The 21,034-nt window shown below is 35.3% G+C and overlaps 1 protein-coding gene across 1 annotated transcript in view; it reads left to right on the top strand.

Annotated features, from left to right (window-relative positions):
- Positions 1-21,034, top strand: part of LOC108281672 (ATP-binding cassette sub-family A member 8) — a 90,445-nt gene that overhangs the window by 30,443 nt on the left and 38,968 nt on the right. Inside the window, 11 exon segments of the mRNA XM_017497357.2 lie at positions 50-191; positions 488-673; positions 1,657-1,804; positions 4,390-4,558; positions 6,003-6,059; positions 6,793-6,905; positions 8,116-8,291; positions 8,795-8,914; positions 9,157-9,295; positions 9,896-9,986; positions 19,764-19,903. Coding sequence (XP_017352846.1) covers positions 50-191; positions 488-673; positions 1,657-1,804; positions 4,390-4,558; positions 6,003-6,059; positions 6,793-6,905; positions 8,116-8,291; positions 8,795-8,914; positions 9,157-9,295; positions 9,896-9,986; positions 19,764-19,903 — 1,481 coding nt within the window.

Raw genomic sequence — 21,034 nt, 5'->3', positions numbered from 1 at the left:
TTTTCAAGTGAAAATAAAATACTAAAATAACGTTTTGTTTCCACATTAGGCTCTCCTGGGGTTTGCTCTATGCTGGTTTCATCTTCATTATGGCCCTTTTATTAGCACTTGTTATAAAATCTATCCAGTTTATCATTTTGTCTGGCTTCATGGTGGTTTTCAGTCTCTTTCTCCTATATGGATTGTCTTTGGTGAGTTGGTGAATTAAATGTCTCTCCATCCATCTCATAGCCTAAAAATCAAGTGTTTGTTTTCGATTAAGTGATTATATACTTCCTTTTTTTTTCCTGTCTACTCTGTTTGCATGTGAAAAATCTATAAAAAGCAACAATTTGATTTGAGGTGTTTTGTAATGCCAATTTTTAGTGGAATTTGTGGAACACAGTTTTGTATGTTATATATGAAATAATAACTATAATTTTGTATACCTATTTTATTATGCTATTAATAATGTTACATAAATGAACTGCATCTTCTCTCATTTTAGATACCTTTGGCTTTCTTAATGAGCATCTTGGTAAGGAAATCTTTCCTCAGTGGCCTGGTTGGGTTCCTTCTCACTGTCTTTTGTGGGAGTCTTGGGTTCACGTCACTGTACAGACACCTTCCTGCATCATTGGAGTGGATTTTAAGCTTGCTTAGTCCCTTTGCCTTCATGCTTGGAATGGCCCAGGTGAGATACGACTTGAATGTCTGTTAATGGCATTTCTGAAATGTCTGTCCTCTCTGGAATTCAGTAGGCTGTAGTCATTTTCAAATTCAACAGTGTAAGGCTTAAAATTCTAGTGAAGGCTGTTATGAAGTTACAAAGGTGGAACTTTTAAAAGCTTTGAAATTATTTAGCCCAGCAAAAAAAGACATTTAGAAAGTGAAAAAAAGAGGATCAATATACAATTATTTAAAGGTAATAAAAAGTATTTTCTTAGGCTACTAATTAAACATGGACTTGTCACAAATCTAATTCTAAATAACTATTCCAATTCATGTTTTTACCTAGTAATTGAAGATAATACATGATTTTAAAAACCATTAAATTAAATTAAAAATTTTAAATGTCTGGAAAATTTGTTAGTAAATTATTTTTCTGTTCATAAAATATCTTTTCTATTTATGTGATTCTTATTAAATTCCCTTTGCCTTCCCTCTAATTAAATGAAAATGCCAACCATTAAATATCCATTATTTAGTGTTTAACAAAAGGATTGTTAATTATAAAGAGCTCATTAACTTGATCACCATAGACCAGGCCACTTCTGGTCCTCCTTAAACGCACCATTGCCTTTTGCCCAGAAATTCCCCCTCATGACACCAATTTACATGCATCACCCCACCTTTTGATTGTGCCCTATTTGGTAAAAGTTCATCTAAGTTTGATCTCAAATGCCATTTCTTCCCATACTTCCCTACTTCCTCCTGATGCTTCAATTTCATTTGGAACATATTTTTATCATAACAATTACTAAACTGCATTCTAGTTGCTCATATGTCCATGATTTTCAAGGCATAGATTTGAAAACCATAAAGTAGGCATGCTCCTTATTCAACTCTATTTGCATTATGAGGCGATGAGTAGCCATTTTATTCCTATGCTAAACCTAACTGTTAAAATGTATCTTAAACCTAATTTCCTTTAATTAATTACTTTTTGATTTTCAGCTTTTACATTTGGATTATGATTTGAATTCTAATGTATTTCCTCATCCATCGGGCGGCTCAAATCTCATTGTGGCAACAAATTTCATGTTGGCATTTGATACCTGCCTCTATCTGGCATTGGTGATTTACTTTGACAAAATTTTGCCAAGTGAGTAGTGATATGATTAAAATCAAACATTATTTAAATGATTTTATTTCTGAAAACAAATCTCCTAACACATACTCTTTTTCTATTTTCTTTTTAAGAGATCTTAGAAAGCTAGTTCCTAAACAGGTCTGGTAATCATGGACATTTATAACTGTTTTTGTCTAACTGTTTAGCTCAATGGTTCTGAGCTCTGGCTGGACAACAAACCCATGTGAAGAATTTTAAAGCAATTCTAGACCCAGCTCAACCTGAAGAGATTTTGATTCAATTAATCAATGCATCTATATTAAAAAAAAAAAAACTCGCCAGAATTTCACAATATGAAAGCTAATATATCATACATTTTCATTTGTATCACCTTGCAACATAAAAGAATATGAGTTTTACAAAAGTAGGGATTTGTTTTGTTCACAGATGAAGTTTAAGCACCCATGACAGTGTCTGATTAACCCTGGAGACTCAGTAGATTCTTGTAGCTGAAATATTGCTTCACTTTTCTCTCCCTCCTTTTATAACCAAAGGCAGGGCCTGAGTTTCCCTTCTGCATTTCCTATTGAAGACAGAATGCCAAGGGCCCTTTATTCATAAAGCAATGAATACACACTTGTGGAAAGGGAAGAAGGGGAAAGGGTGAGCAGGAAGACAGAAAGCAACATCTTGTGGCATGAATTTTCTGGTTTTGTTGTTGTTGTTCTTGTTGTTTTTTTTTTAGGATAATCCTTTAAGAATTACTGTCTCTGCCTTTTAAAAGAGCCCGGAACAAAAGATGTCAGAATTCACTATTGTTAGCTAGCATGCTTAATATACAATTAGAATTGCTTGAATAAACTGTTTTCATTTGATTTTCTTCAGTAGAGGTAAAAATTACATATAGAAAAATTATTATTTTTGCTTACTAATATTTTAAGCCTTTCTACTCCCTGTTAACATTGCTTATTTAAGACACATACTTAATTACATTTTCTCTGTTCTGCTTTTGCTTTTATGGCAAAATCTCAATGACCTTTTTTTGTGTTTCTGTCATGATTTATATCCCTGGTGTTTGGGGTAGTTTAGGAGGTTTACTCTTGTGACCCTTGTACTAACTAATTCTTTCTTTTCTCCTTCTACTTATTAAAACATCCTGGTTATATTATTTTTCATTTTTGTTTGTTTTTCCAATGTGTTTATTCTCAGTGGATCCACAAACAGATGTCACTTGTCACTGTGTTTACAATTGCTTAATAGTATCCTCTTAGGTAATTGTTTTCTCTAATTTAAATTTTATTTTGGTGTGCATTATGTAATATATTCCATCTTTTTTAGTCCCTGTTTCAAACATATTCTAATAATATTACTTTAAATACTCTCTTTGTATAAGTTTTATCAAGTTATATCACATATTGTTACATTTTCATGTCTTCATTTTATTTTTTACTTAACATTATATCACAAAATGTCTTTCACATCCACACTTGTTTCAATTTCAAAAGCATATTATTATTATAACTGGACATGTATTTCATCCAAATAATGAGTTATTCCATTTTCTTCCTAATTATTATCGCTCACTAAGCTTGAATTTAAGACCAGAGATGACTTTGTTTAAAATACTTTTAAAGATAATAAATACGAATGACAGAAAGAAAAATTAACTGGATAGAATGACAGAATTATTTCACGGTAAATCTGGTGGCAGAAGGTATCCAGTGATGGTGATATGCTTTTATGTGCTAGATTTTTCTTTTGTCAAAAGGGAGAGATAGGTACTAATAACATACCATATGCCAAGTATACAGAGAGTGTAAGGTATTTATTACGTGAATGAAGGTCTGAACATGTGAGAAGTACACAGAAGTTTGAAAACCCATAACCTTACAGAGGAGGTCAGTTGCAGACTATCAGTGAAGTACGATTCTTCCGTTTCATAATGTCTCCTAATATGAAGAAAAGCAGAAGTGTTGATAGAATACTAATACAGCTGGATTAGTTTCCAGCAAGATATTCATGAATAATATGTCTTTAAAGCAGATCATAAATTTACTTAAGAGGAAAATTATGGTATGGTGATGAAATAAAGCAGAAATACACAATAGTTTTAAAAGTATTCACTTTAAGTTTCAGTAAATTATTATACCGTGTTCTTTTCCTTTGTTACAAATGTGTCATTTACTTTTCTTAAATCCTATTCTGTCTTCTCTTGGATTTTTCTTTAAGGTATCCAATATTCAATTCTCAATTTCTTCTTTCTTTGCCTATGCAATGACACCTGGTCTTCTAGACAGAATTCAGCATGCTTGCATACCTTGCATTAGTAGTTCAATCTGTCTTTCTTGAGGTTAAGAAATTCTAAAACATTTATTTAGATTCCTTTTGAAATATTTAAAAATCACAATTTCATTGCTTCCTATGGGATCTATTATATAGAGACATCTGGTAATTTTTTTTTTCCTTATGAAGCTACATGTGTCAAAATGTGCATTACCTGGTGTTGACCACATATTCAGTTTTAGTGACAAAGGGGCTGCGTTCCCATGCTACATTACTGTGACTCTCTCCCTAATGTGGTGATTGACCCAATATTTAATTGTCTTTTGATTATGTAGATGAATATGGACGTCAACGTTCACCTTTGTTTTTCCTGAAGTCCTCATTTTGGTCACAGACACAAAAGGCTGATCATGTGGCCCTTGAAGATGAAATGGATTCTGATCCTTCATCTAATGATTCTTTTGAACCAGTGCCTCCAGAATTCCATGGGAAAGAAGCCATCAGGTAATAAGGCTGCAGGTGGAGAACAGGGCAAAGGCAGGAAGCTAAGAGTCAGCACCTGAGACAAGCAAAGTTTCCTTTTGTGCTCTGTAGACAGTTCCCACCTGTCTTCACCTATGCTGCTTCTGTCACTTCTCACCTCAAGTTTAAGGAAAGATCCTTTTGCCAACCCCTTACAGCCTAACATTGTTGACATTTACACTAAATAAAAACCTAAGTTTTACCAGCTAATATAATTCAGCAAAACCTTGCCTGGATTCAGTCTTTTACTTGCTATTTCTTTCCATCCTCAGCCTCCCTTGTTGCTTTACTAGGTCTCAGTTTAACAGCTTTGGCAAGGAGTAGTGGCTCACGCCTGTAATCCCAACACTTTGGGAGGCTGAGGTGGGTGGATCACTTCAGCTCAGGAGTTTGAGACCACTCTGGGCAACATGGTGAAACCCCATCTCTACTGAAAATACAAAACTTAACCAAGCATGGTGGTGCACACCAGTAATCTCACCTACTGGGGAGGCTGAGGCACAGGAATCACTTGAACACAGTAGGCAAAGGTTGCAGTGAGCCAATGTTGTGCTACTGCACTCCAGCCTGGGTGATAGAGCAAGACTGTCCCTCAAAAAAAAAAAAAAAATCTAAACAGCTTTATATGAATAGAGACTGAATAGCAGATCATAAAATAAGAAACATAAATTTGATTTGGCTTATGGATTATATACTTACCTGGTAGAATAAAACCATACAGATTAAGTGCCTAGGAATCCAGACCTATAGTAGTACACAGCATAAGTTAATTTCATTCCTTTCTGTAGACATCATCACCATGTAACCAATATCATCTTACATACACTGTACATGCAAGATGAAATGTTGTATTTACCTTCCAACACAGTCCTAAAGCCCTGCAAATTTTCAAGTTGTGAAACCTGAAACTGGCCTGGAATATAAGTACGTTGGTTAAGGTAACAGCACCAAGTGGTTGTAATGGGTTAAGCTTAGATGAACAGTACTGTGAAGGCTTTGCTCTTGCTATTATGATACATTGACTGCCTTTCTGACGGTATTTCGTAGAGAAACTTTGGAGACCTTGACTCAGGGTAGCCAAAGATCTTTCCAACCTGTGCCCATGGTTCACAGGAGCCTTTTGGTATCAGATGTCTTAGCCTTGCCATTCAAAGGTGATCCTATTCTCCAACCCCAATCTATGGAACCTTTGCTTATGGGTCCCAAGCACAGTTAAATTCTTATAACTCCTCACGTGATGCCAATGTGCAGACAGGGTTGGCAAGCAGTATTCTAGCTGATTCTGTCACACAACTATGACTGCATGAGAGTGAAGACCTAGATCTTCATATACCCTGAAGATAAGATTCATCCAATCCTGTCTACCAAACTGGAAGTTACAAACTGAAGAAAATTGTCACTTTGAAGTATCTTTTCTTTTTTTCAGAATCAGAAGTGTTACAAAAGAATAAAAAGGAAAGCCAGAAAAAAAAAAAACCTTAAAAAATAAAAAAAAAAAAAAAAAAAAGAGAGAGAGAGAGAAAATATTTAGTTATTATATTAATATTGATTTCATGATTTTAATTCAGTTTGTTTTGTTTTGGTGAGTAACGTGGTATTTCAGACTTGAAGAGTTATTTGAGCTTCATAATAAATTTTTTCTTCTATTACTTTTACTTCATAAAAGTTAGAAAAAATGAATATGTTTTAGAAATGGATGTATTTAGGATCTATAATGGGTGATATTGAGGTAGACTAAGGATATTCTGGGTTTTTTTTCCCTACAAACTCAAGTTTTTCTTCTGTAATCTAAAACCTATTGGTATGTGCATGTGAAAATGTCACTTACCTCAAAGGAGTTTTAGCCATGTAATGATTTACTATTAATCTATTCTTCCATTTAATAAATATTAACGTTGACCTACCATATGCAGGGAATGTCAATGAACCTATGATATAGATATGTTCCATTCATTTAAACTCAGTAATTTCAAAATTTCAAAAGAAGCTATTTTGATAAATAAGTTTATAAAGGGAAATTTTAATGTTTCATTTTGAATTTAACAAATTTATTTATATTTATATATTTATACCTGGAAAAGACAACCATTCAAGGAAATTAACAACAATGGATTGGCTCCCTAATAGACTTTATTTGTGGTTTTGTTTTTCTTTCTCTCCACCTCTTTTTCTTTACCTCTTTATCTTATCTTTCTTTCCTTTCCTTTTTTCTTCCTAGATCTGATATTTGACATTTACGAAGGTCAAATCACTGCCATACTTGGTCACAGTGGAGCTGGAAAGTCAACACTGCTAAACATTCTCAGTGGCTTATCTGTTCCCACCAAAGGTACAAACTGGTTTGTTTTACAAGTCGGATTGACAAATAAATCAGCTGTTAATATAAAGTTCTCTCAATTGTTAATCACAAACACATACCTAGGGAAAAATGGAATTTTATTTAATGGTAATATTAAACAGAGTAAGTAATATTTAATTGGTATACTGCATATGGAATCTGAATATTTCATAATAATTATTTTCATGGTCATTAGTTACCATTTGGCATTCCAGATGTATCTGTCAGCTCTCTCTCTTTCTTTTTTTAGCAATAAGGTATTTTTTAAATATTTATTTTATGTTTGGGGGTGCATGTGAAACTTTGTTACACAGATAAATAATGTCATGGGGGAGTGTTGCATATATTATTACATAACCCAGGTATTAAGCCCCAGTACCCAATAGTTATATTTTCTGCCTCCCTCCCTTCTTCAACCCTCCCCCATCAAGTAGACTTCAGTGTCTGTTATTTGCTTTTTCGTGATTATAAGTTCTTACCATTTAGCTCCCTCTTATAAGTGAGAGTGTACGGTATTTTATTTTCTGTTCCTGCATTAGTTTGTTAAGGATGAAGCCTCCAGTTCCATCTATGTTCCCACAAAAGACATGATCTCATTCTTTTCTATGGCTGCATAATATTTCATGGCATATATGTATCCCATTTTCTTTATCTGGTCCATCATTGCTAGGCATTTAAGTTGATTTCATGTCTTATTGCTCCTTATGATTCTGTGAGTTGACTGGGAATTTTTTTCTATTCTGGACCAAAGTGATAGGGGCTGGATGATTTACCATGGCCTCACTCATGTATCTGGGGCTTCTGTTAGAACAGCTGCATGTCTCTTCCCGCATGGGAGTATCTTTCAGAAGGCTAGCTGGGATTCTTCACCCGATGGTCCCCATGATCCCAGCAGCAAGCGAGGATGAATCACTGTGTGGAAGCTTTATATCAGACTGCTTGTATCACATTTGCTAAGATCCTGCTTGGTAGACAGGCAAACCTAAATGTCAAGGGTAGACAAAGAGACTACACTTTGATGGGAAAAGCTGCAGATCTGAACATTTTTTTAATATACTATGCCACTAAAGTAGAAATTTCTAATGCCTGAATTGTATAAACTGTGAAGATAAAGTTATACCTACAAAATTTAATTAACATAGTTATTTTGCTAAGATATATCTTAAGCATTATCTTGATGTTAACTTTTCCTTTGTTACAGGTTCAGTCACTGTCTATAACAATAAGCTTTCAGAAATGGCTGACCTAGAAAATCTCTGCAAGCTGACCGGAGTTTGTCCACAATCCAATGTGCAATTTGACTTCCTCACTATGAAAGAAAACCTCAGACTCTTTGCTAAAATTAAAGGGATTCTGCCACAAGAAGTGGATAAGGAGGTATATAAATATGTTAGAGCTAACGTGTTGGTCAAAATGAGATTATTAAAATCTATTTGCAGTGAGTTTTAATTTTTAATTTTAAATTACTTGTGTGCAAATTATTGTACAATTATTGGACAAGAAAATCCAATTTAAACAATAGCTAACATTGCATATAATTGACAATAACTGAACCTGGAACAAAGGAAAAGTTAGTATCAAGATAATGTTTACGATCCATCTTAATAAAATCACGATGATAATTAACTTTAAATGTAATAAATCATTTATTCTTCACAGCCACCCTATGAGACAGGTGCTATTATTATCCCCATTTTATGCCTGTGGTTCAAGAGAGCGAGTAACTTTACCAACTTAGTTAATGTGGGTGACTTTCAAACCTGGGAAGTTTGGCTTCATTGTTTGTGCTTTTAATCATTTACACTTTATAGCCTTGTATTTATACATTTAAGAAAAGAATTAAATGCTGGTGTATGACATAAATACTGTCTTTTGGTTAGATACAAAGAGTTTTGCTGGAATTGGAAATGAAAAATATTCAGGATGTTCTTGCTCAAAACTTAAGCGGTGGACAGAAAAGAAAGCTAACCTTTGGGACTGCCATTTTAGGAGACCCTCTGGTGAGTCACACTGAATTTGCAGGTGAATTCAAATTTTAAAAAAATGGAACTTTAGGTATTAATTCAAATATTTTATTTGCAAAGGACATGTGTTATAAAATATTCATAATAGAACATTAAATATAGTATCTAAATCCTAACCATAATACCCTCTTAAATATAATCAATATGGGTTTTGCATTGTTTTCTGGAAGAACTTCATCTTTGTGGAAAACTGCTTTATATACTTGCCACATTTGTAGATTTTCCTATTGGATGAACCAACTGCTGGACTGGATCCCTTTTCAAGACACCAAGTGTGGAATCATCTGAAAGAACGCAAAACAGACCGCGTGATCCTCTTCAGTACCCAGTTCATGGATGAGGCCGACATCCTGGCGGGTAATCACTGGTTTCTGTTAAGTATCGTGAGGAGGACTTTAATAGATCTAAAAAAAATATGGATTGGTCTCTGAACAGTTGTATTTTGTACTTCTGTCATCCAGCTGTATCTGGCAAATTGAATGGCTGGTAGTGGTTAGAACTGGACCCAAAGCCTCTTACAACCATTTCAGAGTATCTTGCAGAATTTTGTATTATTTGGTCACATAGAAGCATGATCTGCCAGGAAATTCACTTATTGCAAAATAAACAAAGTTTATTTTCTAAGAGATCTACCTTTTACTAAGAATTGAGGGAAATCCACTTGAAATATTCAAATGATTTTAATGTTTCATCTGTTAAAATATGTAATATGACAATTTTCTATATTAGAACATATATCCACAAAATTTAACCTCCCTAATGGGATGGATTGCAAAACATGGTACATAAATGAGATTAAAATGTGTCTATTTAATTGAATCCTTATCAAGCCCTGCATTTAAAACCATAGAAGCTCCTGAATTAAAGTTTGATTATATAGATGATTACCTGTCTTTTCTTGGAAATGAATGGGCAACTTATTAACAAACTTTCTTCTTTGCTCTTCTTCTTTTTCAGACAGGAAAGTATTTCTCTCCAAAGGGAAGCTAAAGTGTGTGGGCTCTTCTTTGTTTCTAAAGAAGAAATGGGGGATTGGATATCACTTAAGGTAAGGCCACTTAAGAAGGCTGGGAGTAAATGAGAACTGGTCTAAAGTACGGCATGATGCTTGAAGCAAAACATTACAACACATAAGAAAAACTTTTATTATTATACACAGGTGTTTGTACAAACATATACACATATTCGTGTCTACCTGGTTAGTATGTATATGTAAGAGATAGTGATCTGAAGATTTTAGATATTGAGAATATAACCACAAAAGTTTAGATAAATATGATTAAAAATATACATCTGCAACACAGTTTTTATTAACAGAGGTGTATATTAAGGGAACCTTTTCAACTGACACACTTGTATTCTACACCTTCATCATCTCTCACCCAGGTTGTTAATATATTCTTAGGTAGGCTACTTGCTTCCACTCCTCCTAGACCTTCCTCTTCTTTCTTGTTCTTCTCCTCCTGTCCACCCTCTTCATTTTATTATCTTTATTTTGAATAGCAGCATATTCTGGCTGTAATTTATTGAGTGACTCATATATGATACTTAACATTATTTTACTTAAATCTCCTTTATTAACTTTTAATTTTTATGGATACATAGTAGGTATATATATTTATGGGGTACATGAGATATTTTGATACAGGCAAACAGTGTGTAATAATAATATCCAGATAAATGGGGTATTCATCACCTCAAACTTTTTTGCTTTTTTTTTTTTGACGGAGTTTCTCTCTTGTTGCCTAGGCTGGAGTGCAATGGCATGATCTCAGTGCACCGCAACCTCTGCCTCCTCGGTTCAAGCAATTCTCCTGTCTCAGCCTCCCAAGTAGCTGGGATTACAGGCATGTGCTACCATGCCTGGCTACTTTTTTTTTTTTTTTGTATTTTTAATAGAGACAGGGTTTCACCATGTTGGTCAGGCTGGTATCGAACTCCTGACCTCATGATCTACCTGCCTCGGCCTCCCAAAGTGTTGGGATTAATTACAGGCATGAGCCACCACGCCTAGCCACCTCAAACATTAATCATTTCTTTGTGTTACAGACATTTTAGTTATACTGTCTTAGTTATTTTGCTATGTAAAATAATTTGTTGACTATTTAATATAGCCTGTATAGTCATATTAATATATTGTACATGTAATATAATCTGTGAAGAATGTCACCCTGCTCTGCTATCAAATACTAGATCTCATTCTACTAATTATATTTTTGTAACCATTAACTCTCCTGACTTTCCCCTCTCCACCACACTACCCTTCCCAGCCTCTGGTAACCATCCTTCTGCTCTCTAAATTGTTTTAATTTTTAGCTCTTGCAAATGAGTAAGAACATATGAAGTTTGTCTTTCTGTGCCTAGCTTATTTCACTTAACACAATGATCTCCATTCCATCCATGTTGTTGCAAATGACAGGATCTCATCCTTTTCACGGCTGAATAGTACTCCACTGTGTGTATGTACTACATTTTCTTTATCCAGTCATCTGTTGATGGACACTTAGGTTGCTTCCAAATCTTGGCTGTTGTGAATGGTGCTTCAATAAACATTAGAGTGCAGATATTTCTTTGACATACTGATTTCCTTTCTTTGGGGTATATACCTAGGAGTTGGATTGCTAGATCATATGTAGCTCTATTTTTAGTTTTTTTGAGGAACTTCCAAACTGTTTTCTATAGTGGTTGTACTAATTTATATTCCCACCAACAGTGTACGATGATTCCCTTTTATCCACATCCTTGCCAGCATTTGTTATTGCCTGTCTTTTGGATAAAAGCCATTCTAACTGGGGTGAGGTTATATGTCATTATAGTTTTGATTTTCATGTCTCTGATGATCAGTGATGTTGAACACCTTTTCATATGCCTGTTTGTCATTTGTATGTCTTCTTTTCAGAAATATTTATTCAGACATTTTACCCATTTTGAATTGGATTATTAGATTTTTTTTCCTATTGTTTGAGCTATTTATATAGTCTGATTATTAATCACTTGTCAGATAGTTTGCAAATATTTTCTTCTACCCTATGAGATGTCTCTTTACTTGATTGTTTGGTTTGTTGTGCAGAAGCTTTTTAACTTGATGTGATCTCATTTGTCCATTTTAGCTTTGGTTGCCTCTACTTGTGGGGTAGAGAAATCTTTACCCAGACCAATGTCCTGAGAAGTTTCCCCAGTGTTTTCTTGTAGTAGTTTCCTAGGTTGAGGACTTATAGTTAGGACTTTAATCCATTTTGATTTGATATTTATAAATGGTGAGAGATAGGAGTCTAGTTTTATTCTTCTGTATATGGATATCTAGTTTTCTTAGCACCATTTGTTGAAGAGATTTTCCCCAATGTATGTTCTTGGTCTTTTTGTTGAAAATGAGTTTACTGTGGAAGTATGGATTTATTTCTGCATTATCTGTTCTGTTCCATTGGCCTATGTGTCTGTTTTTATGCTAGTACCATGCTGTTTTGGTTATTATAACTCTGTAGTATAATTTGAAGTCAGATAATGTGATTCCTTTAATTTTGTTCTTTTTGCTAAGAATGATTTTGTCTATTCTGGGTCTTGTGTGGTTCCATAAGAATTCTAGTTTGTTTGTTTATTTTCAGTGAAAAATGTCATTGGATGGTGTTGAATAAGTAGACTGTTTTGGGTAGTGTGAACATTTTAACAATATTGATTCTTCCAATCTGTGAGCATAGAACATCTTTCCTTTTTTATGTCCTCTTCAATTTCTTACATCAATGTTTTATGGTTTTCACTATAGAGATTTTTCACTTCTTTGGTTAAGTTTATTGCTAGATATCTTATTTTATTTGTAACTATTGTCAATGGGATTACTTTCTTGAATTCCTTTTCAGCATGTTCGTTGTTAGCATATAGAAATGCTATTGACTTTTATATATTGATTTTGTATCCTACAACTTTACTGACTTTATCAGTTCTAATAGTTTTTGTGGGTTTTTTTTTTAGGATTTTTCAGATATGAGATCATATACTCACAAGGATGATTTTATTTCTTCCTTTCCATTTTGGATGCCCTTTATTTCTGCCTCTTATCTGATTGCCACAGCTATGACTTCCAGTATTATGTTGAATAACAATGGTGAAAGTGGGCATCATGGTTGTGTTCCAGATCTTAGAGAGAAGGCTTTCCCTCATTGAGTATGATACTAGCTGTAGGTTTGCCATATATGGCTTTTATTTTGTTGAGTCGTTTTTCTTCTATACCCAGATTTTTGAGGGTTTTATCATGAAGAGATGTTGAATTTTATCAACTGCTTCTTCAGCATCAATTGAAATGATCATATCTTTTTTGTCCTTTATTCTGTTTATACGATGTATCACACTGATTTCCATACATTGAACCACCTTTGAATCTCTGAGATAAGTCCAGCCACGACCAAGATGAAGGATCTTTTTAATGTGTTGTTGAATTCGATTTGCCAATATTTTGATGAGGATTTTTACATCCATATTCCAGTGATACTTGCCTGTAGTTTTCTTTTTTTGATGTGTCTTTGGTGGTCAGGGCAATACTGGCCTCACAGAATGAGTTTCAAAGTGTTCCCTCCTCCTCTATTTTTCAGAATAATTTTGAGTAGGATTGGCATTAGTTGTTCTTTAGGTACTTGGTAGAATTCAGCAGTGAAGCTATTAAGTCCCTTGCTTTTCTTTGTGGGAAGACTTTTTATTATGGCTTTAACCTTGTTAGTTGTTGTTGATCTGTTCAGGTTTTAGATTTCTTCATGATTCAATCTTGATAAATTGGACATGTATAGGAATTTGTCCATTTCTTCTAGGTTTTCCAATTTATTGACATATAGCTGCTCATAGTAGCCACTAATGATTATTTGAATTTCTTTAGTATCAGTTGTTAGGTCTCCTATTTTATCTCTGATTTTATTGATTTTTGTCTTTGCTTTGCTTTGCTTTTTTTTTTTTTTTTTTTTTTTTTNTAGTTTGGCTAAAAGTTTATCCATTTTGTATAACTTTTCAAACTTTTCATCTTTTTTATTGTTTACTTCATTTCAATTTTATTTATTCCTGCCCTGATGTTTATTATTTCTTTTCTTCTATGACTTTTGAGTTTGGTTTGTTCTTGCTTCTCTAGTTCTTTAAGAAGCATTGGTAGGTTGTTCATTTGAAGTTTTTCTATCTTTTTGATATAAGCACTTATTGCTATAAACTCCCTATTTAGTAACACTTCCACTATATTCCATAGGTTTTGGTATGTTGTGTTTCTGTTTCCATTTGTTTCAGTAAATTTTTCCATTTCCGTCTTAATTTCTTCCTTGACCCACTGGTCATTCTAGCACATATTCTTTAATTTCCATGTGTTCGTATAGTTTCCAAAGTTCCTCTTGTATTGATTTCTAGTTTTATTCTATTGTGGTCAGAGAATCTATTTGGTATAATTTCAATTTGAAAAAAAATTAATTCTTGTTTTGTGGCTAACATATGGTCTATCCGTGAGAATGATCCATGTACTGAAGAGAAGACTGTGTATTCCACAGCCATTGAATGAAACGTTCTATAAATATTTATTAGGTCCATTTTGTCTATAGTGCAGATTAAGTCCAGTGTTTTTTATTTTTCTGTCTGGATCATCTATCCAATGCTGAAAGTAGTGTGTTGAAGTCTCCAGCTATTATTATATTGGGTCTCTCTCCCGCTCTCTCTGTCTGTCTTCAGCTTTAATAATGCTTGCATTACATATCTGAGTGCTGCAGTCTTGGGTGCATATATATTTACAATTGTTATATCCTCTTGCTGAATTAACCCTTTTATCATTATATAGTGACATTCTTTATCTCTTTTTATGGTTTTTGTCTTGAAATCTATTTTGTATAATATAAAGATAGCTATTTCTGCTATTTCTTGTTTTGTATTTGCATTGAAAGTTCTCTGTTACTATCCCATGAATAAGCTTTCTATCCTTATCTCTTTGTCTATCTCCTCCTTAGGACCAATGTCTCTTATACTTGCCCTTTGGAGGCTGTTTTTTAGACCTTGTAGGTGTGCTTCATTCTTTTTTATTCTTTTGTCTTTTGTCTCTTCTGTGTATTTTCAAATAACCTGTCTTCAAGCTCATTGATTCTTCTATTTGATCAATTCTGCTATTGAGAGACTTTGATACATTCTTCAGTATGTCAATTGAATATTTTAGCTCCAGAATTTCTGCTTGATTTTTAAACATCATTTCAATCTCTTTTTAAATTTATCTAATAGGATTCTGAGTTCCTTCTCTGTATTATCTTAAATTTCTTTGAACATCCTCAAAACAGCCCTTTTGAATTCTCTGCCTGAAAGCTCACATATCTTTGTCACTCTGGTATTGGTCCCTGTTACCTTATTTAGTCATTTGGTGCTGTCATATTTTTCTAGATAGTCATGATGCTTGTAGATGTTCATCAGTGTCTGAGCCTTGAGGAGTTAGGTATTTATTATAATGTTCACAGTCTGGGCTTGTTTGTACCCGTCCTTCTTGGGAAGGCTTTCCAAATATTAAAAGGGAATAGAATGTTGTGGTCTAAGTCTTTGATCACTGCAGCTATATCAGCACTAGGGGGCACCCTCATACCCAGTAACACTGTGATTCTTGCAGACTCTTAGAGGTACCACTTTGGTGGTCTTAGAGAATAATTGGATTACCAAGCAAAGACTCTTGTGTTCTCTTCCCTTAACATTCTCCAAATAGAGAGACAGAGAGAGAGAGAGAGACAGACAGACAGAGAGTGTGTGTGTGTGTGCGTGTGTATTGAGCTGAGCTGTCTGGAGCTGGGAGAGGGGTGACACAAGTATTATGCTAGGTCAGATCCAAAGCCAGTACAGCAGTGGGTCTTTCTCAGGGCTTGCAGTGGCTATTGCCTGGCTACCGCCAATGTTCACTCCAAGCCTAACAGCTCTTTAGGTAGCAGGTGGCAAATATAGCTAGGCTTGTGTCCTTCCCTTCAGAGTGGCAAGCTTCCCCCAGCCCAGAGCGGGTCCAGAAATGCCGTCTGGGAGCAAGGACCTGGAGTCAGAAATCTGTACTTGGTGCTGTATTCTACCGCAGCTGAACTGACATCCAAACCAGAAGACAAAGTCTTCCCACTCGTCCCTTTCCTCAAGGAAAAGAAGTCTCTTCCCATAGTAACCACTGCTCCAGGCCTGTAGTGAGCCCTTCAGGGCAATGGGCTCCCCTCTGGCCTGGGGCAAGTCCAGAAATGCCATCCAGGAGCCCAAGCCTAGAATCCAGGACCCCAGGAATCCACTTGGTGCTCTCCTCCACTGTAGCTGAGCTGGTACCTAAGCTGCACGACAAAGTCCACTCTACTCTTCCCTCTCTTTCCCTCAAGCAGAAAATCTCTCTCCAGGGCGATCATAGCTGGGAATGTGTTAGGTCAAATCTGAAGCCAGCAACAGCACTGGGCCTCACCCAAGGCCTGTGGCAAGTACTCCCTGGCTACTGCTGGTGTTTATTCAAAACCCAAACGTTGTTTAGTCAGCAGGTGATGGATCTGGCAGAACTGGGTCTTTTTCTTCGAGGCAGCAGGTTCTCTTCTGGCTTAGGGTATGTCTAAAAGTGTCATCCATGAGCAAGGGCCTGGAATGGGGGCCTCAGAACTCTGCCTGATGTCCTGTTCTGCTGTGGCTGAGCTTATGTGCAAGTTGCAAGAGAAAATCCTCTTTACTCCTCTCTCCTCAACAGTAGGAAGAAGTCTCTCCTGGAACAACAAGCTGCACTGTATGGTGCTGGGGGAGGGGTGAAACAGGCACTCCCTTGACTGCCCCAGCTGGTGTCTCTCTAGGTCTTGTGCACCCCAAGTTCATTGGCTTTGAGCCCAGCACAGCATCAGTACTTGGCCAGGAATTACAGTTCCTGTGATCATAAGTTTATTTAGATCCCTAGAGCACTTTAGTCCATGGTAGTGGGATAGATTATTCCCCTCTGGCTAAGGCTGCTCTAAATGCTCCCTCTGTGGGCACTGGCTGAATTCTGTCCTATGTTGCTTTTCACTGTGACAGGCAACATTGAGCTCCAATGCAAAGTCCCACAATCACTGTGCTCTTCCTCCCCCAAGCATACAACATTCTCTCTCTGTGCCAGGCAGCTGTTGCAGGGGATGGGAAGTTGTGTCAGCAATTCAAGACTGTCTTTCCTAGTCTCTCCAGTGCTTATTTTCCTTATATAATGTTAAAACCACTATAATTGCTCACCTGATTTTTTGTTCTTATGAAGGTGCTTCCTTGTGTAGACAGTTGTTCAATTTGGTGTTCCTGCAGAGGGGGAGATTTCCGGAGGGTTCTATCTGGCCTCTTGCTCTGCCTCCCCTTCAAAATCTTTTATTGTTTAAAATAGAAGTGTTGTTACTTTTAATTTTAAAGATGAAATTACAGATTCTCTAGGTTAATAAGAGCTGGAGCCAGAAATTGAACCTGAATATTTTTAACTTCTAAATCTAGTAGTCAAATTCATATTTTAAACTACTTTTGTTACATGATTGGTTGTTTGTGTAAATTTATACCATCTATACTTAAGAAAGAAAACAGGGCTGGGTGTGGTGGTTCATGCCTGTAATCCCAGCACTTTGGGAGGCCAACGCGGGCGGATCAAGAGGTCAATAGATCGCAACCATCCTGGCCAACATGGCGAAACCCCGTCTCTACTGAAAATACAAAAATTAGCTGGGCATGGTGGCGCGCACCTGTAGTCCCAGCTACTTGGGAGGCTGAGGTAGGAGAATTGCTTGAACACAGGAGGCGGACGTTGCAGTGAGCCAAGAGATCATGCCACTGCATTCTAGCCTGGGTGACAAAGTAACACTCTCTCTCAAAAAAAAAAAAAAAAAAAAAAAAAAAAATATACAAAAAAAAAAAAAAAAAAAAAGAAAGAAGGAAAACAAACATATGATAACAGCAAGACAAAGAAAATAGGATGACAGTTTCCTTGAACTCATCTGCACTTGTGCAAGTCCTAGAGAGTTATTTGAAAAATATCTCATGTAGAGTTTATTAATCTTCCAGTTCTGTGTAATGTCCCCCAATTTTTTATTTGTTATAGCACTTTGTTTGAATCTCTTCTTGGAAATTAAACTATCTAAAACCTAGTGTTTTCACCTACAAAGTGAGACTAGTAACTCCTACTTGCAAGTAATGGTTAGAGAAAAATAAGTAAGAGGCTGCCTGGCACATTGCATGGAAACATAACATGTTCTCAAAATAAAAAGCGCTAGTCAGTATCCCTGCCCAATTTGCATGTCCCTTCATGGACTCCTATTTGTGCAGTTGCCTTAGTTTCTTCTAATCTAAGGGTCAACAAACTGTAGCTCATGAGCCACATCCAGCCTACTTCTTCTTTCTATAAACACAGTTTGGTGGGAGCCCAATCATGCCCATTCTTTTACACACTGCCATGGCTGCCTCCACATTACAACAGCAGAGTAGAAGCGTTTCAACAGAGTTCTGTTGGCCCATATAGCCTAGAAAATTTGCTATCTAGTACATATTTTACAGAAGAAGTTTTATCACCTCCCCTTTCAAGCTGTAAGCTCCTCAAGGAACAACTTTGTGCATGATTCATTCATTTTCCTGTAGCACTCAGCACAAGTTCTTACAAGTGGCCAAGAAATATTTCTTAAGTTGCTTTAGTTTCAGGAGTCAGCAACATGGAAAACAACTATGACATTTTTTGCTTCATTCCTTCAGTGGATTTCGCTACTTCCAAAAATAGCTTATATTTTTGTAAGTTCATACATGCCTTATGTGTCAGTGGAATAATTTTGACTTATGCATTTGGTCAAATAAAATTGCTACCATTTTTAAGGGCTTGCTAAGTGCAAACATCACTATTATTCAGTTGTTAGAATAACCTTAGATGCTAGGAATCATTATTCCAGTTTTCTAACAAAGTAACTGTTTGGATAAGTTAAATAACACATTCCAAATGGCAAAACTATGTTTCAAAGTGAAGTCGCTACTGATATTTTACTTACTGTATACTTTATAGCCTTAATTAATAAATATTTTGTGTATCTGTTTCTCTATAGTGGAGAAATAGCAGTGGTGTTCTTCAATGGATAGACTTTTTCTCAATAATACTTTGTTCCTATTCACCGTTCTGGGCTTAGCATGATAAGAAAAGCAAACCCATATTCATCCATTATTAGTTTCTATCTATAATCTAGTTTCCTTCATAGTACTTATTACTGTTGACAATTATGTTACTCATCTGGTTGTCTACATGTTTTCTTCCTGTCTCCCTTACTAGACAATCAACTCTGTAAGAGCAGAACAATGTTGTCTAGTCACCATTGTATCCTCCGCACTTAGTATGATGTTTGTCACATACTAAGAACTTGGTAAACTTGCATTGGATGACTAAATTGAATAAATGAAACTGTTTGGCATCTATACTTATCACAAGTCTCTTGTTCTTTTGAATCAATACAACAATTCTATTTAGTCAACTTAAAACTGAACATAATCTGCAACGTTAGCCATTTTGCATAGTCCCGACCTTTGCTGTATTGCAACCCTGGTGTTTCCACTGTGTAACTACTCTCTCTTCAGGGGCTTGAATCAATATCAGACTTCTCTGGGCACCAGTAACCTCACTAGTAACTCTGATTAGCTCATGCTTTTCTTTTGTCCATCACTTTTATATGATTTGGTTGGGTTTTTGTCTTCTTATTTCTTGGGTTTTTGTCCTCATGTTTCATATTTGTATGATCTATTTCTGGCAGTAGATTTTAATTGATTTTCTTTGTCCTATAGAGACTAGTCATTTTTTTTTCTTGCTATTGAGACTATTTCAAATAACATGTCCTTTTTTTTTTCTGAATGCCAGCTTGCAGTTAAATGAAATATGTGTTGAGGAAAACATAACATCGCTTGTTAGACAGCACATCCCTGATGCCAAATTATCAGCCAAAAGTGAAGGAAAACTTGTTTATACATTACCATTAGAAAGAACAAATAAATTTCCAGGTAATGTACATGAATACTGTGAAATAAAATATGTAAATAGTAGTCATCATGATAATCATAATTATTATTACAACTAACATTTATCAAGGTCTTATAGTATGCTCAGGTATTGAAACATAATCAAAAGAATAGTACAATAACTGAATTACTTTCTGTATAGTAGGAAATAGTATTATATTCTAATAGTTTTATTGTAATGCCTGGGTGCTTTAGAAAGCTTCTTTTAGTCCTTCCGTCCTTGTAGTGTATAATATAATATTCTAATATTCATAAATGTGCACAAGCACAAATAGTTGAAAACCTCTGGCTTACGCACTGTATTAAACAACCCTGTGATGTGGCTGTCTCTCTTGATGAGACTTTTGCAATAACTTTGTGTTTTTCAGGCTAATGCATAAAAGTTTACTAGTTACGTTTGTTGTTCAGGGAATCTATTCCTTGACAATGGGCACTAGGAGGGCCTGCATTAGTGGTTGAAACCATTAACCTTGCTCTATGTGTGGATAAGTTAAAAAGTTTTTTAACTTATCCTTTTGCCCAAGCAGGAGCTCAAGATTGAAGCCTCAGGACTTCTGTAATCACCCTAGTATTAAAATTAGGTTTTTATTTAAGCTTAATTTAACCACTATAATTCAAATCCATGTGGGCAGGGGCATTGTTCATTGCTTCATGAACAATGACTGATGCATAAGTATATTTTGGTAAATGAACTAAAGAATTAATAGATATAAAATTGCTAGAGGAAATAATCACTATCACAATTCCAGGAAAATTCCCTTATTCAATTTCACATTCTCTGCCTATTAGATCTTGTGAATTTTTTCTTCCATTGTTAGAAGCAGAATACTTTTAAATAGTTTGTATTCTGTCCTCCCTTTAACAAGTATTTTCTGAACTACAGAAGATGCTGTACCATCCAACCAATTCTCAAAAAATTAATTCCTTTCCTTTTGTCAGTTATAGCATAAATGGCTCCCATTTATATCTGTTCTCTAGAAGAGACTCTTCAATTAATTAGGCTTAGAGTTGAAAAATCCAAAGTTTCACAATTAACTAAATTTTAAAAGCAAGTCAGAAGAAACTAAGATCAAATTTTAATAGACATGCAAATGAATATAAATTAATATTTGA

Source organism: Cebus imitator, unplaced genomic scaffold (assembly GCF_001604975.1).
Source record: "Cebus imitator isolate Cc_AM_T3 unplaced genomic scaffold, Cebus_imitator-1.0 Scaffold229, whole genome shotgun sequence".
NCBI classification, from domain to species: domain Eukaryota; kingdom Metazoa; phylum Chordata; class Mammalia; order Primates; family Cebidae; genus Cebus; species Cebus imitator.
The sequence above is the reverse complement of the archived record's forward strand: the minus strand, read 5'-3'. Positions and strand labels throughout refer to the sequence as shown.